Source organism: Rhinatrema bivittatum, chromosome 11, assembly GCF_901001135.1.
Source record: "Rhinatrema bivittatum chromosome 11, aRhiBiv1.1, whole genome shotgun sequence".
Classification (NCBI taxonomy): Eukaryota; Metazoa; Chordata; class Amphibia; order Gymnophiona; family Rhinatrematidae; genus Rhinatrema; species Rhinatrema bivittatum.
In genome coordinates this window covers 101,806,592-101,833,921 of record NC_042625.1, presented here as the reverse complement: position 1 = coordinate 101,833,921, position 27,330 = coordinate 101,806,592, and the positions used below count along the sequence as shown (strand labels likewise).

General features: G+C 45.1%; 1 protein-coding gene across 4 annotated transcripts in view; it reads right to left on the bottom strand.

Moving 5' to 3' along the window:
• MACF1 (microtubule actin crosslinking factor 1) overlaps positions 1-27,330 on the bottom strand; it is a 513,108-nt gene that overhangs the window by 109,968 nt on the left and 375,810 nt on the right. For all 4 annotated transcript variants that reach the window (XM_029570961.1, XM_029570962.1, XM_029570959.1 and 1 more), the window contains 4 exons: positions 20,010-20,129; positions 13,192-13,299; positions 10,239-10,457; positions 9,904-10,107 (listed from right to left, as the gene is read on the bottom strand). In XM_029570961.1, the coding sequence (XP_029426821.1) occupies positions 9,904-10,107; positions 10,239-10,457; positions 13,192-13,299; positions 20,010-20,129 (651 nt within the window). The remainder of the gene's footprint in view (positions 1-9,903; positions 10,108-10,238; positions 10,458-13,191; positions 13,300-20,009; positions 20,130-27,330) is intronic.

Sequence of the window (27,330 nt, the reverse complement as noted above, 5' to 3'; positions counted from 1 at the left end):
TCAGTTTTCCCATATGTATTAGAAAGTTGGTGAAGTACGAGTATACCGCCGAAATGAATTTACATCCCTAGTGTCGAAATAAATCCCATTTAGTGCAAGAAAGAGAATCTGCGATACCATTACAACTCCAGGCACATCTTGTACACATGGTCATATTGAGCTGTAAGCACTACAGGACTCTCTCTCAACAACCACCACCCATAGGCAACTAGCAGACTCTGTTGATATACCTCAACCACAGCCTGATTGTTGCACCAAAATATTACTCTTTTGTCCTGGAGTCTATGACCCCAAATGACCAAGGCAACCAAGATAGGGAACAGCTCAAGGAAGGTTACATTTCTCCTCAAGCCGGCCTCCCTCCATTCTAATGGCCAAGGTGTGTGCACCAAGATCCCTGACAATATGCCCCAAAACCCCAACTGGGAACCGTTCCTCTGGATGACTCCAGGAACGTTACAGCTTCATACCGTTCCATCCTTCTTGCCCAAGGTTTCATTTGAATCAGTCCATTTCATTGGCATCTTTCGATAAGCACAAGGACGTAGAGAAATACCGCCTCCTCTGTCATTTGAATGTCAGACTTTTAAACTAAAGAATGGGGGTAGCAGGAAATGGCCAGTGAAACTGACATGTCACCTCCAAGCAATACAGGACGTGGGAGGAGAAAATAAAATCAATCAGCTCAAAAAAGGTGCATACAAAGCACAACAAATCAAAGGAAAAAAATTGGAAAACTATGACTACAAATGCAGACTTGGACACTGTTGCTGTTATGGAGACGAAATCTCATGATTGGGATAGGGCTATATTGGGCTATAACTTGTTAAGGAAGGACAGAAAAGGGGGAGGAGGAGCTCTTCATGTCAAAAACAATATCCAGTGGCAGACTGGATGGGCCACATGTTTCTATGGCTCAGACCATGGGAGCCTGATCTGGTGCAGGAGCACTGCACATGGAACACAGAAGCTCTAAGGTGGGCCAATCTGTGGATAAAAGCCCCAAAACTCTGCATGGGGCTAGAACCATTCCTCATTTAAGAGAAAGGTATTGGGCTCTCTATGCAGGGAATTAAGGTGAGATTACCCTCATCTGGGCCCAGGCAGTGATAACAGATTCCATGCATTATCATAATGAACCCAGAAAAATGAACCCAGCAAAACACCCTATTGACTGCATACCCATAACAATGATCAAAGCCAAAAAACCATCAACAACAAAAACGATAACTGAAATCGTAAACATATCCCTCTCAGAAGGAAACTACCCCGACTGCACTGAAAAAGACCAACCTTGATCCAGAAAACCCACTAAACTACTGACCCATTTCAAACCTACCATTCATTGCCAAAATCATAGAAAAAGTAGTACACTCCCAACTCAGTGACCACCTTGAAGAAAACAACATCTTACTCCCCACGCAATTCGGCTTCAGGAAACACATGAACACTGAGTCACTATTCCTATCATTGAACGACACCGTGCTTAAAGGCTTTGAAAACTGCAACAGCTATCTCTTAGTCCTACTCGACCTATCTGCCGCCTTCGACACAGTAAACCACTCAATCATGATAGACCGTTTCGCCGAAATTGGTGCAAAAGAAAAACCACCACAATGGTTCTCATCCTATCACAAAGAACATACCAGGTGTCAATCAACGACACCCTCTCCAAGAAAATAAACCTAGAAACCGGAGTTCCCCAAGGCTTCGCCCTGTCTGCAACACTTTTCAACATTTATCTGCTCCCAATATGCCACCTCCTCTCAAACCTGAAACTGACCCATTTCATATATGCGGACGATATCCAAATATTAATCCCAATTCACAACACTCTGGAAGACACCTACAAAAAACAGCCACATATCTAACCAAAATAAAGCAACTACTATCCACCATGAAACTCATCCTAAACTTCGAAAAGACCAAAATAATAATACTGGATAGAAAGAACAGCGCTCCCCAACTGCCACCACTCAACCTAATGAACCAAAAAGCTGCAATCTCCCCTATCAATCATGCCCACAACCTAGGAGTCATAATAGACAATGAACTATCCTTCAAGAACCACATCACTTCTAAAATCAAAGACGGATATCACAAGCTCCTAACCCTACGACGTCTAAAACCTTTCCTTTCCCCCAACGACTTCAGAACAGTCCTTCAACTGCTCATCTTCTCCAACCTGGATTACTGCAACTCCCTGCTATTCAACTTACCTATCACCGCCATAAGACCACTCCAAATCCTCCAAAATACAGCCATCAGAATACTCACTGGATCTAAAAAACATGACCACATTACTCCCACTCTTATATCACTACACTGGCTCCCAATAAAATTTAGGATAGAATACAAAGTACTATCCATTCTACACAAAACAATATACGAAAATCAAATAAACTGGCTAAGTGCATCCATAAAACTGCACTCACCAAATAGAAACCTCCGCTCAGCTAACAAAGGTCTTTTAAAAATTCTGCCTGCTTGCGCCAAACAACTTACAACTCGAAAGGGAGCCATAACCCTAGGAAGTCCCAAACTCTGTAACGCACTCCCAATCGAACTCAGAACACAGCAAAATTCAAAAACCTTAAAAAAAGAACTAAAAACCTGGCTGTTTACCAAAGCCTACCAAAACACCCAATGACCCTCGGTCATTACTTTCCCCTCCTGACTATAAACTGAATAGTTTGACATCCAATCCACATTAATGAAGTCAATAATATATATATTATCTAAGTTAAGTGATTTAGGTTAACAACCACTGTAAGCTTTTTGGAAACTATGTTAAACATCAAAACTTTATCTGTTAACTAAATTATCTAAGTTATACTATCTAGGTTAACAACCATAACCACCTTTGGAAACTCTGTTAAACATCGAAACTTTGTAAACTGTTGTGATGGCGAAACCGAACGACGGTATATATAACTCGGTAAATAAATAAATAAATAGATACAGGTCTTGAAGCCATGGAGTGTGGGCTTTTTGGCCTTCTGCATCTCCATGCTTATCTTACATAGAAACATAGAAATGACAGCAGAAGACGACCAAACGGCCCATCCAGTCTGCCCAGCAAGCTTTCACACTTTTTTTTCTCTCACATACTTATCTGTTTCTCTTGGCTCTTAGTAACCTTTTTTTATTCTATTTCCCTTCCACCCCCGCCATTAATGTAGAGAGCAGTGTTGGACCTGCATCTAAGTGAAATAGCTTCATTTAGTTAGGGGTATTAACCACCGCAATAAGCAAGCTACACCCATGCTTATCTGTTTATCCAGACTATGTAATTCAGTCCTTGTTGGTTATTGCCTGAATATAGATCCACCTTTCTTCATCCCCCCCGCCGCTGAAGCAGAGAGCCATGCTGGCTATGTATTGAAAGTGAAGTATCAGTCTTGCTCCCCTGCCGTTGAAGCAGAGGGCTATGCTGGATATGCGTGAATTGTCAAAATTTCTTCCCCTGCCATTGAAGCAGAGGGCTATGGTGGATATGCGTGAATTGTCAAAAATTTCCTCCCCTGTCGTTGAAGCAGAGAGCTATGCTGGATATGTGTGAAGTGTCAAACTTCCTCCCCTGCCGTTGAAGCAGAGAGCTATGCTGGATTTGCGTTGAAAGTGAAGTATCAGGTATTTTTTTGGTTTGGGGGTAGTAACCGCCGTAACAAGCAAGCTACTCCCCTGCTTTTATGTGGTTGCAAATCCTTTTTTCCACATTTCCTCTTGCCGTTGAAGCATAGAGCAATGTTGGAGTTGCATTATTGAATAAGAATATTCATCTCCAGGTAGTAGCCGTCATTCCCGCAAGCCACCCCCATGCCTCTTCATTCACATCCTCTAGACTTTATGGATCCACAGTATTTATCCCACGCCCCTTTGAAATCCTTCACAGTTTTGGTCTTCACCACTTCCTCCGGAAGGGCGTTCCAGGTGTTTGAGGTGTTGCTCAGGCAGCATCAAGAAAATCAAAAAGCAACAAAGCAGTAACAAGGCAAAAGGCCAAAAGCTCAAACACATTTGAGAGACTGGGACATATCAGTGCAATATCCTGGATGAAGAAAGATTGAGGAGCTCTCAAGGCAGCTTGCATAGGAACTCCCGCATATGATCAGTAAACTTTTTAATGAACTCTGAGAGCTACGTTTCTGTCAGTGTAGTCTGATGACATTACCCCACATATCTTAACTAATTCATGCCTAATTGTCGATGGAGAATTAACATTGATGGAGATTATTCTGCCCTCCTCATGCCCAAAGACTAAGAATTCTAAAGAGGTTAGGGTTGTTTTGTTTAGACCTTGAAAAAAACCTTGTTTTATTTAAAAAACAAACAAAAAAAACCCCCAAAACAAAAAAAACAATCAAGCAGAATGTTTCAGAAAATCAGAATAACTTTTCATACTGTTTGGTGTAGATGAGAAGGGGGTCATCAGCCTCATAGATTTGTTATCGCGTAACTGAATTGTATATAAGAGTACATAAAACTCTTCCAAGTTTCCTCAGAGCCACTCCATATGCAGCTAAGGCACACGACTGAGCAGATGTAGAGCAAGTAAGAACATAAGAAATCTGTGAAGCAACTACAGTGGAATCTATTTATACAGTCAAGACCCATTACAGAGCGGCCAAATGGAAGTAAAGCAGGATTGGGCTTTGGGAGATGTTAATCCCACCCTGTAAGGTCCTACTCTGCCGAGACCTCGCTATATTGACTGTGGGGGGGGGGGGGTTAAGAGGAATTTTCTGTCACTGTCCTTTCTTTTAACTCCTACAAGTCAGAACTGCCAGGTCTAGTCTTCTGCCAAAGACAAACTACTAATTCTACCTAGAACATTATTCACCATAGTAAAAAACCTTACCAATGACACAACAGAAGCTCCCACTGAGTTACCTGAAAACAAATGCAATGAAATAGCTCATTACTTCAATGACAAAATTAGAAACCTCAAAAACAAAATTTCAAACACAACAAAACAAGAAATCAAAATGCACATAAGAGACAGTACGCATTGGTCCACATTTGAGGAAATAACAGAACCTGAAGTGGAAACCATGATAAAAAAGATAAACCCCACATATAATTGACACCATACCAACAAACGACATAAGGAAACTAGCCAACATAGTCGCCCCCACATTAACAAAAATCATAAACCTCTCCTTAGAGGAAGGATACCTTCCAGATAACCTAAAAGGAGCAATAATTAAACCAATAATAAAGAAAAAGAACAGTGACCCACTTACACTAAGTAACTACAGACCAGTCTCAAATCTGCCACTAATAACAAAATTAATAGAAAAAGTAGTCCAGAAACAGCTAGCTGAACACCTTGACAACAACAATATACTCTACCCTTCACAGCACGGATTTCGCAAACATTACAGCACAGAAACCTTACTACTCTCATTGACTGATAGCATAATGAGAGGCTTTGACAGTGGGAAACATTACATCCTCCTAATGCTCGACCTATCCTCTGCCTTTGACACAGTAAATCATGACATACTGCTAAATAGGCTCGATGAAATTGGATTAAAGGAAAAAACTAAAGCCTGGTTCAGATCATACCTAAGTAACAGATATTATCAAGTTCAAATAAAAAACACATTGTCAGAGAAAATAAATCTAGTAACTGGCGTACCACAGGGATCAGCACTCTCAGCTACACTCTTTAATATCTACCTACTTCCTCTGTGCCACCTCCTAGCTGGACTGGGTATCATACACTACATATACGCCGATGATATTCAGATTTTACTACCAATTGAAGACTCACTGGAAAAAACACTAAATCTAGCAATCATGTACCTTGACATTATTAAACAGCTACTAAACCAAATGGAACTAGTCATCAACATCGAGAGAACTGAATTCCTCCATCTTGAACAAAAAACATGACAGTCATCCAATCCCCGATCCTACTAAAAAATAATCAGAAAATTGGAATAGCCGAGAGAGTACAGAACCTCGGTGTAATAATAGACACTGAACTCAGCCTCAAACAACACATATCATTAAAAGTCAAAGAAGGATATGCCAAGCTAATGGTCCTCAGGAAACTTAAACCGTTACTAAATCAAACTAACTTCCGAACTGTCCTACAAGCTTTAATATTTGCAAGCACTGACTACTGCAATGCCTTACTATTAGGATTACCATACACAACATTAAGACCACTCCAAATTCTACAAAACTCAGCCGCAAGAGTACTGACAGGAAAAAGAAAGAGAGATCATATAACTGAAACACTAGCTGAACTACACTGGCTACCAATTGAATACAGGATAAAATATAAAACCCTTTGCATTATATATAAACTAATCAATGACGAAAAAGCAGAATGGCTAAACACAGCACTCCGAGTCCATGTTCCACACAGGAACCTGAGATCTGCCAACAAAGCCCTTCTAACCATCCCCTCAGTAAAAACTGCAAAACTAACTCAAGTCAGAGAAAGAGCACTATCATTGCCCGGGCCGATACTATGGAACACCATGCCCACAGAGGTAAGATTACAGAGAGATTTCAAGACTTTCAAAAAGAGCTTAAAGACATGGCTCTTTAGAGAAGCCTTTCCACAAAGAGAGCGAGAGAGAATAAAACGCTGAAAGCTGTACACATAAAATCTTCATACAGCACTAGCACATTATATGTATGTACGTCATGGTCTGTCTTTTGCACCTTTTAAATTAAATGTATAATTTAACAGTCTTCATCTTAAATCACAGGTCAGATTAATCATCACTAAACTCTTAGCCATTACTATGAAACGATGTCACCGAGATCATGAGGCACCTCCTTTCTAATAATAGGAACATTTGCGTATACATTCTACTATATGTGCCTATATGTGAACCGTTGTGACAGTATTCTACTAAACGACGGTATAGAAAAGATTTTAAATAAATAAATAAATTATGAATAAAGATTTGGCTGTTCAGAGGGCCGTAGAAAATTTTCAGTTAATATATAGTAAAATGGATTCTTGAGATTTTTTCTAGAGCATTGGTATAAGAACATAAGAAATTGCCATGCTGGGTCAGACCAAGGGTCCATCAAGCCCAGCATCCTGTTTCCAACAGTGGCCAATCCAGGCCACAAGTACCTGGCAATTACCCAAACACTAAGAAGATCCCATGCTACTGATGCAATTAATAGCAGAGGCAATTCCCTAAGTAAACTTGATTAATAGCAGTTAATGGACTTCTCCTCCAAGAAGGCTACTACCTGGTGATTACTACCCTTACTCAATAAGCCTTCACACAGTTAATGCAACTCCAAAATTGCTCTCTGCTTCAACGGCAAGGGGAAATGTGGAAAACAGGATTAACATTCAGACAACATCCAACAAGGCAATGATCTGTGCAGTCTGGGTAAACAAACATCGGGGTAACTTGCTTGATGCGGCGGTTACTACCCTTAACCATTAAGCCTTCTGCTCACCTTGGATGCAACTCCAACATTGCTCTCTGCATCAATGACAGGGGATGGCAGGAAACTTGAATCAAACAATTACCAACAAGGGCCCTGAACTTGGTGGTTGATGAAACAGATAAATATGGGAAAATAATGAAACAGATAAGTCTGGGAAAATAAGTGTGGGAGCTTGCTGGATAGACTGGATGGGCCGATTGGTCTTTTTCTGCCATCATTTCTATGTTTCTATATATGTTATCCAAACCATTTTTGAACCCAGCTATACTAACTGCACTAACCACATCCTCTAGCAACAAATTCCAGAGCTTAATTGTGCGTTGAGTGAAAAAGAATTTTCTCCGATTAGTCTTAAATGTGCTACTTGCTAACTTCATGGAGTGCCCCCTAGTCCTTCTATTATTCGAAAGTGTAAATAACCGAGTCACATCTACTCGTTCAAGGCCTCTCATGATCTTAAAGACCTAGAGATGTACTCTATTTTGATAAATTATTTAGATTATGAGTAAGTTGGAACAGGTGAGGTGGAGAAAATTCAGAAGATTATAACCCACTGTCCGGAAATAATAATAATCTTTTATTCAAAGTCCACTTTTAGGAACTCTGCCTATTGTTTCTGTCTCTGTTTGCAGTTCCTTGTCTTTCCCGAAGCAGCTTTTATGCGAACATAGATGTGTTGGGGGATGCACAACTTTTCAAATTTATAAGCAAAGGTTAGACTGCTGACTTTGAATAAAAGATTATGGTGATTTCCTAACACTGGATTACAATCTTTATTCAAAATTCTCTCCACCTCACCTGTTCCAACTTTCTAATTGATGCGGTAAGGTTGGCTCCTTCCACTGTTTTCTCTAGTCATTTAGATTACGCCACCACTTGGATGTAAAACATTGTGAGGTTGGGGATTTGGGTATTAGAGTAAGAACAGGAATGTAAATGCTTAACTATTCAAGATGTAAACAAAAACAAGAAAAACTGACTTGGATAAGCAGCAATATCCTACAAAGAAACACTCAAGCTTCTACAGCTGGGATGTATCGCCGGCCGTGTGGACAGACTAGTTGCTCTTTTTCTACAAACACTCAAGCTTCTACGGCTGGCAGCTGGGATGTATCGCTGGCCGTGTGGACAGACTAGTTGCTCTTTTTCTACAAACACTCAAGCTTCTACGGCTGGCAGCTGGGATGTATCGCCGGCCGTGTGGACAGACTAGTTGCTCTTTTTCTACAAACACTCAAGCTTCTACGGCTGGCAGCTGGGATGTATCGCTGGCCGTGTGGACAGACTAGTTGCTCTTTTTCTACAAACACTCAAGCTTCTACGGCTGGCAGCTGGGATGTATCGCTGGCCGTGTGGACAGACTAGTTGCTCTTTTTCTACAAACACTCAAGCTTCTACGGCTGGCAGCTGGGATGTATCGCTGGCCGTATGGACAGACTAGTTGCTCTTTTTCTACAAACACTCAAGCTTCTACGGCTGGCAGCTGGGATGTATCGCTGGCCGTGGGGACAGACTAGTTGCTCTTTTTCTACAAACACTCAAGCTTCTACGGCTGGCAGCTGGGATGTATCGCTGGCCGTGTGGACAGACTAGTTGCTCTTTTTCTACAAACACTCAAGCTTCTACGGCTGGCAGCTGGGATGTATCGCCGGCCGTGTGGACAGACTAGTTGCTCTTTTTCTACAAACACTCAAGCTTCTACGGCTGGCAGCTGGGATGTATCGCTGGCCGTATGGACAGACTAGTTGCTCTTTTTCTACAAACACTCAAGCTTCTACGGCTGGCAGCTGGGATGTATCGCTGGCCGTGTGGACAGACTAGTTGCTCTTTCTCTGCTTTCACCTTACATTATTGTGTATGTTACCCAAACTGGGGAAAGAATGTGCAGCAGAAAGTGAAAGAGCAAGGCCCAGAACTCTTGGGTACTGCCCAACTTTTGTAGGAGTTACTAGAAAAACCCCCAATATAAAGAAAATTCCTAATTTTGGTATCCTTGCTCTGCAGTAGACTTCACCTCCCTGCCAGAAACCAGACAGCTTAGCTCTTTCACAGCACGATGGATGTCAACAGGACCCGTTAGAGAAGATTATTATTACAGCTATAAAGGCTGATTTCTCTTTTTTCTACTTCAGAATTTAAATCTGAGAGGGATACTAGTTCTTACAAACAGGATGCTGGGCTGGATGGACCCTTGGTCTGACCCAGCATGGCAATTTCTTATGTTCTTATGTTCTAATGAACTAGAAATAAAAAACCAGATATGAAGGCTATGAAATACTGGTTTGTGAACAGCCCTTAAACAGGGATGTAATTATCAGAAATGATGGCTTACATAAGACAATGAACAGAAGAAACAGTAGGACAGACAGCTTGTCTAAGTATGTGTGAGTTTGTGCAGGGCAATAGAGGGCGTATGCAGGAATGGGGGGGGGGGATGAGGAGTAGAGAGTGTGTACGTGGATGTACCTGTGCAGCTTGTGTAATAGCCTCATCCAATACCGATGCCCGCTGGTGCACATCTGCTTTAATTTTGCTGTACTTGGATGCTGCTGACCCATATTTCTCTTGCACCATTTTTCCCTCCTCAGGGTTCAGAGCCTGTAGCTGGGGTCCAATCTTCATTAGTTTGTCAATATGAGGTTTGTGCTCAGCAATGGACTCTCTCAGTTGCTGAAAAATGCAAGTAATTGGAGATCATTTTAGATCATTTTGATGAAAACATTACCCACAAACACACACATTACTCTAAATAAAAAGCATCTGAAAAAAATGTAACTATGCTTTTTTCTTAGAATTCTTACCCTCATCTCCTCCTTTTGCTGTTTCAGAACCTCATGATCCACAGCAGGGGGAGGAAGCTGTGCAATTACCACTTGTGTTTCCTCAATCCATGGCCTCAGCTCCTCGTGCGTCTCCCAGAATTGATTCACAAGAACTTGTGCACGCTCCAATTGTGCATAGCGTTCGGTGTTCAACTGACTCACTACATTATATTGCTGTGCAAGCAATTTGATCTTATCCTATATGGAAACAGAGGGAGAAGGCAGAAAGAATGCAATATGGATAGGAGGATGACAGTGAGAACAAGCTGTAGGGAATATTTGCAGCAGAATAATCTGCCCTCTGATGTGCAACAGAAATACACATATAAATTGGCAATAAAAGGATCAACAGAATTCAGCAAGCAACCAAATATAAAAGGTTAGAAAATGTGCCAAATAATCTATATAAATAAAAATGTTAAATAGTTTGTACAAAATCATTAATCTCAGAAACCACTGCACCGATTGCTTTCAAATTTGGACACAACCTTCATTTCGCATACAGGAAGGTTCTTCTGTACTTACATTACAGATATGTCACACCTGTGACAGGTAAAAAAGGTTTAAAAATTGGTTCCACAAAACAGCGACATCTGGTGGACATCAGACGTCAGCGCATCCTCTTACACCTTTCACAAACACTCACGCACCCCACACACATGACAAATGTATTTAATTCACACACGCTCCCGAACACACAGACATCCACACTCCTCACACCCCCCCCCCCCCACACACACACATATGCCAACTGGACTTACTTCACACACCCTCCCAAAACACACCAAATTCCAGGCTGCTACACTGGGGGGCCATGCACGTCACATGTTGGCAATTCCCACACCCTCCGAACTCGCACTAAAACACCCTCCTCACACCCCCCACGCACATGCCTGTTCTACTTACTGCCCACACCCTCCGAACACACACAAAAGCGGAAACAGGTCCGCGCTGCCCCAGCGGGGGGGCCAGGACCAGTCCGGGACACATCGCGTACACTACGGCCGTCGGCTGCCAGCAACCAAAATGGCGCCGACAGCCCTTTCCCTTACTATGCCACTCGGATACAACAATGGCGGCAGTAGCCCATGTGACATAGTAAGGGCGCGGGCCCGTCGATGCCATTTTCAGGACTGGCAGCCAGCGGACCTTTCCCTTACTATGTCAGGGAACCTAGCACTCCCATTACTCCCCCACGGTGACATAGTCAGGTCAAAGGGCCGTCAGAGCCATTTTCATTCCTAGCAGCCGACGGCCCGAACCCAAGACTTTGATCCCGAACCGAACACCTGCTCCACCGACTGCTTGCACAGGTATCCGGGGGGCTGCACGGTGGGGGGCCGTAGTTATTTTCTTGCGCGTGTGTTCGGGGGGAGGGAGGGGGTGTTTCGGTCATTCTGCAACTCTGGCGGGGGGCGGGAGGGTGGGTTACTGTATTTCGCCGGGGTGGGGGGTGCCTATTTAAACACTGCGTTTATGGTGGGGTTCTTTTGGGATGGAAAGACGGAGGGCACACACAAACACAAAACGTCCCTGACCTCGGAAAGGCACCTAATTAGCCCTCTACAAAACAATTAACTAGAGAGTGGTAACTTGGTTAGGCACGCCCCTATTTTGATACAGAACACACACAACCTCCCACTGACGGACCACGTTTACCACCACCAATTTCTATTTCGGTGTTTTTTTCTCAATCGGCATCCTAGCTGCTTCTTACAGTCTGGGTCCTCTTACCTAAGAGAGCAGACATTTCAGGGGAGGGAGAATGAGGGGAGAGAGTTGGAGTGGGGACAGGGGAGGGAAGGGGGGGTGAGTGACCAAGGGGGAGGAGGATGAGTGACTGAGGTAAATGAGCAAGGGGAAGGGAGGGTAAACATAGAAACATAGAAATGACGGCAGAAGAAGACCAAATGGCCCATCCAGTCTGCCCAGCAAGCTTCCCACATTATCTGTTTCTCTTAGCTCTTGGTTCTCTTTCCCTTCCACCCCCACCATTAATGTAGAGAGCAGTGATGGAGCTGCATCCAAGTGAAATATCAAGCTTGATTAGTTAGGGGTAGTAACCGCCGCAATAAGCAAGCTACACCCATGCTTATTTGTTTTACCCAGACTATGTTTTACAGCCCTTGTTGGTTGTTTTTCTTCTCCCCTGCCGTTGAAGCAGAGAGCTATGCTGGATATGCATGGAAAGTGAAGTATCAGGCACATTTGTTTTGGGGTAGTAACCGCCGTAACAAGTCAGCTACTCCCCGCTTTGTGAGTGCGAACCCTTTCTTCTTCTCCCCTGCCGTTGAAGCAGAGAACTATGCTGTATGACTCTGCTACTGCAATGCGTGGCCGGGTGCCGCTAGTATAAAATATTGAATGAGATAACTTGTACAGGGGTGGGATATTGCTATGTAGCAAGAGTAAATGTACCAGATCTATTGTTGTGTGTCCTTGCAAAGAAATCACTTCCACTCAGCACAGAGGTACCAGGTGCTAAAATGCATCCTGCAGAGAGCTGAGATGGCAAAACTTTAATAGTGATATGCAGTCTTTTGAACTTAAGATATCCAGCCTCCTGGAGCAATGGACTTCCTAGTCCTTTCCCCAGTGCATTAGGGAGCTGTGAGGAGTGTGGAGCTTTAAAATGTGTTTTTAGCCTGTGCGGAGCACTCCATTTCCAGTCTGGGAACTTTTCTTTTTAAACTCCCGATGTATTAGCATGCTGCATTGGGAATAATACAAATTTTAACCTGTGCATTAACATACTGTGCATTGAATTTCAGTGCCCTATTTCAACGCACAGGTTAATGCATCAGCCTGCTTATGTGAAGTATTAAAACCATGTAATGTGCATTCCCCATTAGCACCTCCCATCCTTTCCTCTTCAGTAATGACAACGGAATTCCCTGTTCCCAAGATAAGTGAGAATAGGGTCAGACTTTACCTGTAGGATAGCTTTCTGCTCCTCTCCACAAGTTTCTAGGATCTCTTCCTGGATACTAAGAAGCTCATCCATGGAATCTTTGTGTCGAATAATATCTATAGAAAAGGCCTGTGGAAAGGTAACAGAAATGTTACTGCTAGAAACGTAAGAACAAATCCCGTGCTGGGTCAGGCCAAGGTCCATGGAGTTAAGCATCCAGGTCACAAATACTTGGCAGATGCCATAAAGTAGATCTATTTCCTGTTACTCACACCCAGGGATAAAGGAGAATTCGTTCTTACCTGCTAATTTTCGTTCCTGTAGGACCATGGATCAGACCAGACAGTGGGTTGAGCCTCCTGTCCAGCAGAGGGAGACAGAGAAAAACTGAAAAGGTATCCTATATCAGGACAGTGCTCACCCTGCGTCCCTTCAGTATAATCGATATCAAAGCAGCCAAAATAGCACAGAGAACCAAAATAAGATCAAGCAAGAAAACAACTGTAACTATCAAAATGAAACAAGAAATTCAAACATGTATGAAAAATGCTCTTACACAGCTATCAATATATAAATAGCAGATACCTCTGGTGCCTTACAATTCGGATGAACTTCCAGTGTCTTAAAGCTCAAATAGGAAGTAGAGAATCCCAAAAAGAACCTGTGAAAGAGAAATTCCGAGTGGATGTAGCAATGTAGATGTAGTCAGGGCGGGAGTCTGGACTGATCAGTGGTACTACAGGAACGAAAGTTAGCAGGTAAGAACCAATTTTCCTTTCCCTGGACGTACCCGGATCAGTCCAGACTGTGGGATGTACCAAAGCTTCCCTAAACAGGGTGGGACCGAGACAGTCCCGCTCGAAGTACCTGTCTGCCAAAGAGCCAAAGACTGGCGCCTGAACATCGAGGCAATGATGCGCAAAGGTATATATAGGGATTTCCAAGTAGCTGCTCTGCAGATTTCTTGCGGCGAGACTGACCGACTCTCCACCCAAGAGGTAGCCTGAGAATGTAAAGAGTGAGCCTTTAAGCCCTCCGGAACCGACCAGCCCCGACAAATATACGCCTACGCAATTGCCTCTTAGCCAGCGAACGAACGATAGTAGCTTTAGAAGCCTTATTCCCCTAGATCGGCCCGCTCCATAAGACAAAGAGATGATCAGAGACTCGAAAATCATTCGTCACTTGCAAATATTGCAGTAGGACCCTCTTCACATCAAGGCGCCGTAGATCCGTGCCAGGTGTGTTTGCAATGTCCTCTGGAGAAAAGCAGGGAGCTCCACTGACTGATTTACATGAAAGGAGGAGACAACCTTTGGCAGGAAGGAGGGGACTGTTTGGAGGGAAACACCTGAATCAGAAAAGCGAAGGAAAGGCTCCCTACAAGACAGGGCTTGGAGTCAGACACTCTCCTGGCTGAGGAAATACAGACCAAAAAGACAGTTTTAAGGGTCAGATCCTTAAGTGTGGCTCGCCAAAGGGGTTCAAAGGGCATCTCGCAAAAAACGCGGAGAACCAAGTTAAGGCTCCACGACGGACAAGTAGCCCAGACAGGCGGGTTCAAGTGGTTAGCCCCCCTGGGGAACTGAATGACATCCGGATGGATCGCCAACGCATAACCATCAACCCGTCCAAGGAGGGAACAGAGCGCCAAAACCTGTACCCGCAAGGAATTGAAAGACAAACCTTTGGAGAGACCATTCTGCAGGAAGGAGAGAACCTGGGACACCGAAACCTTACACGCCGGAACTCCGGACTTAGTGCACATAGTCTCAAACACTCTCCATACCCGAATATAAGCCAGAGAGGTAGAAGTCTTATGAGCCCGCAACAGAGTGGAGATAACCTCCTCCTTATAACCCTTCTTCCTTAGTCGCCGCCGCTCAAAAGCGATCTGCCTGATCGAAAAATACTGGACCCTGTCGAAGCAGGATTGGCAGATGGCCGAGGCAGAGAGAACTGTCCGTAGTGAAGTTCACCAGATCCGCGAACCATGGTCTCAGAGGCCACTCCGGCGCCACGAGGATGACCGGCCCCCTGTGGAGTTCTATTCTTCTGAGTACTTTTCCACCAGAGGCCAAGGTGGGAACATGCAAAGGAGAACATCGTGAGGCCAGGGTAGGACCAGTGCATCCACTCCTTCTGAGCAGTGCTCCCTTCTGCGGCTGAAGAATCTGGGGGCCTTTGCATTGCTCAGAGTAGTCATCAGGTCTAAGTGAGGGACCCCTCATTTGTGCACGATCAAATCCATCGCCTCTCCGGACCACTCCCACTCTCCAGGGTCTAGATGCTGACAACTCAGGAAGTAGGCTTAAGTGTTCTCCTTCCCCACAATGTGGGAGGCCGCTAGCTGTTCCAGATGGCGCTCCACCCAGGCTAGCAGCTTGCTGGCTTCCAGGGCAACCGGACGACTCCTGGTGCCCCCCCCCCCCCCCCCTGGCGATTGATGTAAGCTACCGTAGTGGAATTGTTGGAGAGGACTCGTACAGCTTTGCTATGGATCAAGGGCAGAAAAGTCTTGAGAACCAGACGGACCGCTCGGGTCTCCATACGATTGCTGTGACACAGACTGAATTGGGGTCCATCGTCCCTGGGTAGACTGATTCTGACACACCGCTCCCCAGCCGGAGAGGCTGGCATCCGTTGTCACAACAATCCACCACTGCATGCTGTCAATGATAATATCGGAAAGTGGTAAGGGTGTCAAACTCCTCCGAGACCAGCTTCCAGCAGGATAGCAAAGCTTGCTGCAAAGGACGCATATGCACAAAGACCCAGGGAACCAAATCTATAGTTGAAGCCATAGTGCCCAGAACCTGGATATAATCCCAGGCCGTGGGGACCGTGAGAGATAATAGATGTTGGACTTGATCCATGAGCTTGAATGCATGGGCATCGGGTAACAGAATTTTACCCACACGAGTGTCGAAGCGTGCTCCTAAGAATTCGAGGACCTGAGAGGGCTTGAGGTTGCTCTTTGACAAACTGCTATCCACCCAAGGGAGGTGAGAACAGACAAGACCCAGTTGACCGTTATCATGCACAGGTCCCCCGACTTTGCCCGAATGAGCCAGTCATCCAGGAATGGGTGGACTAGGACTCCCTCCCACCGGAGGAAGGCTGCCACTACCACCATGATCTTGGTAAATGTGTGTGGCGCGGTGGCGAGACCGAATAGGATTGCTCAAAACTGAAAATGTCGTCCCAGGATGTTGAGACAAAGAAATCTCTGGTGTTCCTGAGGCAAGGAACTCCCCTGTACGAACCCGTCACTATGACCGCCCTCAGGGTCTCCATCTGAAAATGGGGAACCTTGAGGGCCTTGTTGATTCTCTTGAGGTCCAGGGTCGGTCGAAAGAAGCCGTCCTTTTTGGGGATGACGAAGTAGATGGAATACTGGCTGGATCCCTGATCCTGGAGGGGGACCGGGACTATGGCACCGAGCGCTTGAAGCCTGTCGAGAGTCTGGCACACCGCTGAGCGCTTCCGAGTTCCGCAGAGGAGATCAAGTAGAGGTCCAGGAGATCCCGAGCAAACTGTAACACATAGCCTCGTTCGATTACTTCGAAGACCCACTGATCCGAAGTAATTTTGGCTCATTCCTCAAGAAACAGGGACAGCCGACCACCTAAGTCTGGAACGGAGGAATGGGCCGGCCATATCTCATTGTGAGAACTTTGCGGCGGTGCCTTGATGGAAACGAAAGCGCGATGGAAAAAAAGGAGCTGGACTGCTTGGGGCGGTCCTCTGGTAGCTTATGAACCTTGTTGTCACCCAAGAATTTGATAAGCTGATCCAGGTCCTCGCTAAGAAGTAACTTCCCCTTGAAGGGTAGAGTGCCCAACTGCAATTTAGAAGAGGAGTCTGCAGCCCAATCGCCTGGCTGACACCACTAAGACCATGGCTCTGGCTTGCACCGAGGAGATCATAGAGAGCATCAGCCCCATACGCAATCGCGCCTTCCAGCCTTTCTGCCTCTGCAGATGGGAGGTCCTGGGTGCTGAGTAATTGTTGAACCCACCTGAGGCTTGCCTGCTGCACGAGACTGCTACAGACTGTGGAGATCGAACCCCGAGCTCTGCCAGGACTGCAGGAATGAGGGGTGCCAACTCCTCCCTCTGGAACAGACGTACTACCTGAGGGTCATCACCCTCCAAAGAAGCCTGTTTCCCTTGCTCCTCATCCAATCCCCCCCCCTCCCCCCAAAGGAGGAGGAGGAGAGGCTCCTGCACCTGCAGCCGCACTGCCCGGCAAGTCCGGAGCGGCAAATCCTCCTGAAACCACCGTGCCTTTTAACTTCGCGAGCCTTAGAGACGCGGGAACATCGGCACGCTTGGCTACCTTGGACGGCAGTTCCTGCGTAGGTCTGACTGGCAAGGCACCACCTTGCAGAGACCTGGAAGCCAAAAAGGCTTTATGCTTAAGGAGGACAGAATCTAAAGAAAAGGAATCAGAATCAACATCCTGATCTCCTGGAAAAGCAGGGTCCCTCCTGTAAAAAAAACCTGATCCTGATCCGCATTCTCATCAGGAGTTGCAGGGACTGGAGACAATGTTGGAGGAAGCTCCCCCTCCCCCACAGCCCTTGCCTGAGCTGCATGACATGTGCTTAAGATGGCTGCATCCCTGCACGGAGGGAGAAAGATCAGCTCTGAGCTCCTGCGGAGCCTGACGTTATTGAGCCCCACGAGGCTTGGCTGTTTCTGCAGACCCTGAAAAAGAGCTGCCCACCCACCCTGGAAGGCACCTCGAACAAATCCCAGTCCTAGAAACCACGTGGCTGATTCCTCACATGCTATACACCAGGATGGCCGCGGCATGGTCGGGGGAAAAAACTGCTCACAAACACAAAGAAATCGGCCAAAAACCTGGTGATTCAGGTGGGCAGGGGTCCTGGATTGCAGCTGATCAAAAAAGAACATTTTTTTTTTTTTTTTACAAGTGCTCAGACACAGACGGGTGAGGAGAGGGTCTGGACCACTAGTAATCCCTTCCCCGCCTGCTTACCTTGCTGGAACCTGCAATGAAAAGCGCGGGTAGGCTCTGCTTCCGATGGACTTTTTTTTTTTTTCCCAAAGAAACGAGCAGAGGAACGGGAGCCTCTCTGCTGAAGGACCTGAGGCAGACGCGAAAAGGGGGAGTGACTGGACCACCAGTATCATCCCTTTAAGCCAGGCAAGTGGTCACCGGGAAGAGGGGTCCCAGGCTGAGTACTCAAGGGGAAGATCCCCCCGGGACCCTGAAAGAGCTGTGGGACAGAGCTGTCTCACATAGACAAGAAGTTTGATTTCCTTCAATTTCTTTTTTTTTTTTTACATATAGAAATGAATCAATACTTGCTTGATCCTGAAAACAATCAGAAGGAGAAAAAGAAATCACCACAGTGTGGAAAACAGAGAAAGCCAGGGAACCACAGGTTAACTGCCTGCGTCTGCTGGGAGACAGAGAAATACTGAAGGGACACAGGGTGAGCACTGTCCTGATATAGGAGACCTTTTCAGTTTTTCTCTGTCTCCCTCTGCTGGACAGGAGGCTCAACCCACGGTCTGGACTGATCCGGGTACGTACAGGGAACAATAGTTTTCCTTAGTCTACTTGGCTAATAATGTGTTATGGACTGATCCACTAGGAACTTGTCTAAACCTCTTTTAAACCCCACTATCAGGCCAATACAGAAGAGTGCGCTTGGCTGAGCGCACCACTCGCCCCCGTTTGGATGCGCGTTTTTGACACGCTATTATTACCCCTTATACATTAAGGGGCAATAGCGCGTGGAAAACGTGCTGCCAACCCCCCCCCCCCCCGGAACTAATAGTGCTCATCACATGCAAATGCATGTGATGAGCCTGTTAGGTATTCACCTGCAATACAGAAAGCAAAATGCACATTTTACTTTCAGAAATTAACTCCTGCCAAAGGCTGGCGTTAATTTCAGACGGCACCAGAAAAAACTGCTTTTCTGTACACCCTCCAACTTAATATCATAGCGATATTAAGTCGGAGGCCCCAAAAATAAAAATCTTTAAAAAAAAAAAAAAAATCTGCCCGCGGGCTGGAAAACGGACACTCAATTTTGCCGGCATCCGTTTTCCGAACCCATGGCTGTCAGTGGGTTCGACAACCGATGCCGGTAAAATTAAGCGTCGGCTGTCAGACCCGCTAACAGCCGCCGCTTCTGCCAATAAGGGAGCGCCTCCTTATTAGCAAGGGCCCTAATTTAAATAGTGAATCGCACACTTTACTGTAGGGGCCTGTATGTTAGTTGCCTTCAACCATGTCCTCTGGCAACAGGTTCCACAGCTTAATTATGCACTGAGGAAAAAAGCTCTTCTATTTATTTTAAAATCTGCTAGTTGCTAATTTCATGAAGTGCCCTCTTGTTTTGTAATTTCTGGAGGGGTAAATAACCGGAAGGTTCATCTGCATACTGCTCCCAGCATCCCCCAGAGAGGACTCCAGAGGTCACTGCAAGAAATCCAGGGATTGAACTCCACAGCCCCAGCTTCCAGAGGTACCCAGTAAGCTTGAGTATATGTTGGAAATGTGCAGTTGTGCCACTGACGTTTGGATATATCAGTCTTAAACAATTCAATTACCAGAGTATTTTTATGTTAACATTGTGCATTCTTTTAAATTAGCTATTCAAGACCCTCAAAAAATACTGAACTAAAAACGTTTTGCTTGCCAGTAATTTCCAGTTTTGCTACGACTGTGGTCTTTTCTGAATTAACTACAATAACCTCTTTCCCAGCCGTGCTGTTAGATCCCTCATCGACTGGATCCTACTCAGAGATTTCCTCCTTTCTCCAGTGATACAATATGGGATGAGTTGCATATACCTTCTGCACTTGCAGCTGAGCTGTCGTCTTGTCCTGCTCTAGTCGAATGGGACCCAGTGCCAGCAGTTTCCGCTTGGTCTCAGTGACCCAGGCTAATTCTGCTTCAGTAGCTTGCTCATACTTGCAAAAAGGGAAAAGATATGGAATGCAAGGAGTTAGGGACACTCATGCACAGAAGACATAGTAAAGGCTTTGCATTTATACATATAGAAAGAAGACATCTAATCTTATCTGTTAATTTCATTTTCTTGAGTGCCAGACCAATTCAGATTCCTGGATTTATTCCCCCTTGCGGAGTCTCTGAGACTTAACAAGTTTTTCAAGATAGTTTCCAAATAGCAACTGCTCCTTGAAAGACAACTGCTCCGATCAGGGCAGGTGCTACCTGTGTTACTGCCCCTCCCCATCACAGCCACCTTACCCCTAACAATAATGTGTCTGAACATAGTTTACGGGTACAGTGAGGTGAAGAGTAAGGTGACCAGATTTCTGGTAAATTTGGAACACTGCTTCCCCGTAGTGCCAATAGTTGGCAAATAATTCATTTGCAGGGAGAGGTGGTTATGTGATGGACTGTATCCATGGAAAATTGTAGTAATGTATGCTCAAAATATTCCTAAAAGCACATTTTTAGTATTTTGAAACCCTAAATATTTCAACCCCAATACAAAGCCTCAGGGCTGGCGGGTATGTCCTACATACAGGAGAATTAATTATGCACCAGAAAAATTCAAATCAGCCAACAAAATCCAGCTGTTAACATTTAAATTCTTGTGGGAGAGACATCCTGGTCAGCGACTTTGAATGGCTCCCAGGATATTTTACACTAGAGACAGCACAATGGTACTGCGTGCCCTATAAGTGAACCTTAGTCTTGTGCCCATCTTCTCCCTCATAGCCCACACCACAACAATTAAAAATTATGCATTTATAACAGCAGATTTTACGTGAATAAGGACATTCAAAGTACAGTCTTCTCAGGTAAAAATATCACTTAAAACATGCTGCGGTGCCAACCAGAAAATCTTACAAAAAAGCAAACCTTGGAACCCAAAGAAACATGACAGCAGAAAAAGACCGTATGGCCCAGTCAGCTGCCCAACCGTCCAATTCATTTAGCATTACAGTTCTCATCACTTCCTTAGAGATCTTCAATATTTATCCCATGCTTTCTTGAATTCAAATATGTTTTTTTTATCCACCACTTCCACTGGGAGGCTGTTCCATGCATCCACCATCTTCTCTGTAAAGAACGTTTTCTAAGATTACTCCTGAATCTATCCCCTATCACCCTCATCTCATGACCCCTTGCTCCAAAGCCTCCTTTCCATTGAAAGGCTTAGCTTCTGTACATGGAAACCTTTCTATCATTATTTATTTTATTTATTTATTTTTATTTAATTTCTTTTACTATACCGATGCTCAAGACCAGGTCTTATCGTACCGGTTTACAATGTAACTGAGGGGAAACCAATTAACATCTAGGTAGAAAGTAAAGTTACATTAAACAGGGGGCGTAAAACATGGGAGATGGAAGACAGGACAGGTTTTAAACTAAAACAACTGGAGAGTGATAAATATAATCAACAAAAAACTATATGTTAAAGATACATAAACATATAAAGATACAGGCGATTATTAACATGGTAAGTCCAGTGGGAGAAGGAGAGGGTGAGGTGAGTGGGGGGGGGGAGGGGGAGAGGGAAATGAAGAGGGGGGAAGGGATTAGGGAGGGGTGGAAGGGTGAGAGTCGGTGAAGGTTCAAGAAGTTCCTTCAACGGTAGGCTTGTGCGAACAGCCAGGTTTTCAGTTTCTTTCTGAATGTTAGATGGCATTGTTCCTGGCGTAAGTCTTGGGGAAGTGTATTCCAATGTAGAGCACCTGCTGTTGAAAGTGCTCGCTTGTGAATAGAGTTGTGGACCGAGGATTTGTTGGGGGGGGGCCTTGAGCGAACTTTTGTAGGCAGTTCTGATCGGCCTTGCGGAAGTATGTAATTCGAGTGGGAAGGTGAGTTGGAGTGTGGATTGCTGGTAGACGGATTTGTGGATGATGGTGAGGGCCTTGAAAAGTATTCTATATTGGATGGGCAGCCAGTGTAGGATTTTTAGGATTGGTGTGATATGGTCCTTGCGACGTGTGTTTGTAAGGATCCTGGCCGCTGCGTTTTGCAGCATCTGAAGTGGTTTGGTAGACGAAGCGGGGAGACCGAGTAGTAGAGCGTTACAATAGTCAATCTTTGAAAACAGTATGGCTTGAAGCACTGAACGGAAATCCTTGAAGTGTAAGAGCGGTCTTAGTTGCTTCAAGACCTGTAGCTTGAAGAAGCATTCTTTAGTTGTAGCGTTAATGAATTTTTTGAAATTCATTCTAGAGTCAAGGGTGGCCCCAAGGTCTCTGACCTGGCTTGCTATTGGGATGAATGCATTTATTGGCGAAGGGGTTGTTATCACTAGGGGAGATAACCAGGAGTTCCGTTTTGGACGTATTTAGGACCAGGTTGAGACTCGAGAGAAGAAGGTTGATGGCGTGTAAGCAGTTGTTCCAGAAATTTAGAGTAGAGGAGATGGGGTCCGAGATGGGAATTAAGATTTGCACATCGTCCGCGTATATAAAATGGGTGAGGTTGAGGCTATTGAGTAGCTGGCATAAAGGGAGTAGATATATATTGAACAGGGTAGGGGAAAGTGAAGAACCCTGAGGTACTCCTTGGTTTGATGGAATGGAGTGGGATTCTTTGTCATTTATTTTGACTTTGTAGTGCCTGTTGTTCAGAAAGGATGTGAACCAGAGCAGTGCAGAACCAGATATGCCTATTTCCATTAAATGGTTGATGAGGATAGAGTGGTTTACCGTGTCGAACGCCGCAAAAATGTCGAGTAGGGCTAGAAGGTATGATTGTCCCTTGTCAAGGCCCATCAAGATGTTGTCCGTTAGAGAAAGAAGGAGGGATTCTGTGTTTAGGCGTTTCCTGAATCCGAATTGAGAAGGGTAGAGAATATTGTGGGAGTCAAGGTAGTCTGTGAGTCGGATGTTGACAAGCTTTTCCATTAGCTTGGCTATAAAAGGTAGGTTTGCAATGGGGCGGAAGTTTACAGGGTTGGCTGGATCCAGGTTGGGTTTTTTTAGTAAGGGTTTCAGTGAAGCAATTTTTAAGGAGTCCGGGACCGATCCTTGATTGAGGGAGCAATTTATGATGTCTGCCAGCGGTTTAGCAATGGTGTTAGGGATGGTGAGAAGGAGTTTGGTCGGAATTTGGTCCAATGGATGTGAGGAAGGTTTCATTTTCTTGATTATTGATTCTATTTCCAGGGAGGATGTCTGTTCAAGAGTTTCTAGTGTCGGTTTGTGGATAGTTGGAGGAGGGTTAGTGGTTGCGAGGCTTAGTGGTTGCAAAGGGTTTGGAGAAGTGTTAGTTGATGCCAGGGGGGCAAGTAGGTTTTTGATTTTGTTATCAAAGAAGATAGCCAACTCTGTGGATTTGTTCTGGGCTTCTTCTTCTGGGATGGTAAGGGGCATAGGTGTGGTAAGGGCAGCAACATATGAGAACAGAGTTTTTGGGTCATATAAGAAGCCGTGTATTTTTTTGGCGTAGAAATCTCGTTTGGTGCGGGTAATGGATGTCCTATAGTGGCTCATTGCGGTTTTGTAAGAAGCCAGTGAGGAAGGGGAGGAATCTTTCCGCCAGCGTTGTTCTTTGTGTTGTAGATCTTGTTTGAGTTTTCTTAATTCAGTTGAGAACCAGGGTTTTTTGTTCGTGCGGACTGGGTTGATAACTTTTGAAGATTCGGGGCAGATTCTGTTTGCTACTGAGTGTGTAATAGTTTGCCAGGAGTTAATAGCGGTATCAGCATCGGAGAGGTCCAGTTTAATTAGGTCTTTGGCCAGGCTGTTGTTGAGAGTGTCCATGGAACAAGGTTTCCTGAACTGGATCGAGGATTTAGTAGCAATAGGGGTCAGTTTTTGTTTTATAGATAATTTTGTAGTTATCATCGAGTGATCTGACCAGGGGATGGGGGTGCAAGAAGGTAGGGAGATGGGCGAGATGGTTTCGTTAGTGAATATCAGGTCAAGCGTGTGGCCTGCCTTGTGTGTGGGATTGTTTATAATTTGTTTGAATCCCATAGCCTGGAGAGATGAGAGAAGGGCTTCGCAATTAGATGATGGGGTGGGGGAGTCAACATGGAGGTTGAAATCTCCTAAAATGATAGCAGGTGAGTTAGTGTTGATGTGTTTGGCTATGATTTCGATGAGTGGAGAAGGGTCGGATTCTAGGAGCCCCGGGGGGGCGTAAATAAGGCAGATTTGAAGCTGGGAGGATTTGAATAGTCCAATTTCTAATTTGGTCGTCGATTTGAAGGCTTGCTGGGACAGTCTCAGTTCTTTTTTTGCTATTAACATTATTCCACCCCCTCTTTTTTTAGGTCTGGGGATAGAGAAGATGTCATATTGTTGTGTTGGCAGTTGGTTAATTATGGCGGTGTCTGTGTTTTTCAGCCATGTTTCGGTAATGGCACAAATGTCCGGTTGGGTGTCCAGGAGGTGGTCGTTGAGCATGTGAGATTTTTTTGAGAGCGACTGCGAGTTGAAAAGGGTTAAGGTGATTAAAGATAAGCCTAGGAATTGTGTTAGAGGGGATCTCCCCTATCTCATTTCCTGAGGGAATACATGTTTAGATCTCCAAGTCTATCCCCATATGCTTTAGAAGGAAGATCACTGACCATTTTAGTAGCCCCCTCTGGAGCGACTCCATCCTGTTTATATCCTTTTGAAGGTGGGGTCTCCAGAACTGTACTCAGTATTCCAGGTGAGGTCTCACCAGGGACCTATACAGGAGCAATATCACCTCCCTTTTTCTGCTGACCTTTCATCTCACTATCCAGCCAAGCATCTTTCTGGCTTTTACCATTGCTTTATCCACCTGTTTGGCCACCTTAAGATCATCAGTTACAATTACCCCCAGATCCTCACATTCTTTTGTGCTTAGAAGAATTTCACCTCCAATACTGTATCTTTTCTCTTGTGTTCTTGCATCCTAAATGCATTACTATGCATTTTTTGGCATTAAATCTTAGCTGTCAGACATTAGACTTTTCCTTGAGCTTCACTAGATCCCTCATGTTGTCCACTCCTTCCTGGCTGTCCAACCTGTAACAGATTTTGGTATTATCAGCAAAGGCAGAGTAACAGGTGTTCTCAGAGGACAGCAGGAAAGTTAGTCCTCACATGGGAGACATCAGATGGAGCCCAGACATGGAAAACATTTGTCAGTTTCTAGAATGTTGACTTTGCACACTGAGCATGCCCATCATGCCTTATACCATGCATCCACGTAGGATCCCCTCTCCAGTCTTATAACAGAATTATATAAAAACAAAATTGGAGAAACCCAACTTCGCAGGGTGACAGGTGGGTCTCCTGAGGACTAACATCCTGCTGTCTTCGGAGAACACCTATTACAGGTAAGCAACTCTGCTTTCTCCGAGAAGCAGCAGGATGGTACTCCTCACACATTTATTTATTTATTTATTTATAATTTTTATATACCGACATTCTTACATCCGATGTAAATCATACCGGTTTACATTAAACAGAATAGCAGGAAATAAATTTCCATAGTCTAATACATCCCTAGCTACAGACTGATCCCCAGCTTAAAAGGGGACCAACAGACACCCAAACCAGTTGCCAACAGGCACAACAATGGTACTGTTGATAACAGAGGGGGAGACCGCCTGAACCCAAACAACTGGCTTTAGGTGGGAGAGAGTTGGGTTCTACACCTCAAACAAGTTCCGAAGGACAGATTGGCCAAATCTATTGTCGCGTTGGCCATCCCTATCCAAGCAATAGTGAGATGTGAATGTGTGGAGAGAACTCCACGTCACAGCCTTGCAGATTTCCTCCATGGGAAATGCTTGCAAACGGGCCACCAATACTGCCATGGCTGACAGAATAAGCCTTGACATGACCCCAAGATGCAGTCCCGCCTGGGCATAAGAGAAGGAGATGCTATCTGCTAGCCAATTGAATAGTGTCTGTTTGGCAACAGTAATGCCCAACTTATTCCTATCAAAAAAATAAAAGGTTGGGTGAACTGTCTATGGGCTTCTGTCCACTCCAATAGAAGGCTAAGACTAGCTTGCAGACCAAACTTTGCAGTGCTCATTCGCCTTGGTGCGAATGAGGCCTGGGAAAGAAATGTTGGCAGGATGATGGACTGGTTAAGATGGAAGTCTGCCACCACATTAGGCAGGAACTTCGGATGTGTGTGCAAGACCACCATGTCATGACAAAACTTAGTGTAAGGTGGATAAGTCACTAAGGTCTGGAGCTCGCTGTCTGCCACCAAAAATATGACCTTCGAAGTCAGGTACTTCAGGTCACAGGAGCACAGTGGCTCAAAAGGAGCTTTCATCAGCTGAGCTAACACCATGTTGAGGTCCCAAGACACAGCAGGAGGCCTTAGGAGAAGCTTCAGTTGAAGCAGGCATTACATGAAACGTACAACTATAGGCTGTACAGAGATGGGCATACCATCTACACCTTTGTGGTACATGCCAGTTGCACTGAGATGAACTCTAACGAAGTTGATTTTTAAGCCAGCTTCCGATAGGTGTGGAAGGTAAGCAAGAGGTTTTTGGGTGGGGCAGGAGAATGGATCTAGGGCCTTCTGCTCACACTACACAGAAAACCATCTCCACTTCAGTTCATAGGACTTTCTAGTCAAAGGCTTTCTAGAAGTCAACAGACCTCAAACACATCCTTTGAAAGATCAAGCGGTTGCAGAATTAACCTCTCAACATCCAGGCTGTGAGTGACAGGGCCTTGAGATTGGCATGTCACAACCTGCCTCGATCTTGGGTGTTGAGATCTGAGGAAGTCCTCAGACTGTCTCTGGTCTCCTGATGGACAACTCTTGAAGGAGTGGAAACCAGACCTGTCTCAGCCAATAAAGGGCTATGAGGATCATAGTCCCTTTGTCCTCACAAAACTTCCAGAGAGAGTCTTTGCCACTAAGGGAATTGGGACCTGGGGGGCTCTATGCTGTTGGCTGTGGGAGCTCTGATGCTGTTGACAGGAGCGAGGGCAGAGGATAGCACTTCAAATGGTGAAAGAAATGCTTCCTCTGTCCCGATCTCACAGACCTCCTAGAGGAGGATGGATGTGGAGTACTAGTGGAGAATTGGAGGGTTTCATGGTGGTCCTGGAGCTGGGCCACTCCGTCCCTCACCCTATCTCCAAAGTGATTCTCCCTGGTACACGGCACGTCAGCAAGTCTTTCCTGTAACTCCGGTCGGAGATCTGAGGCCAGCAGCCATGC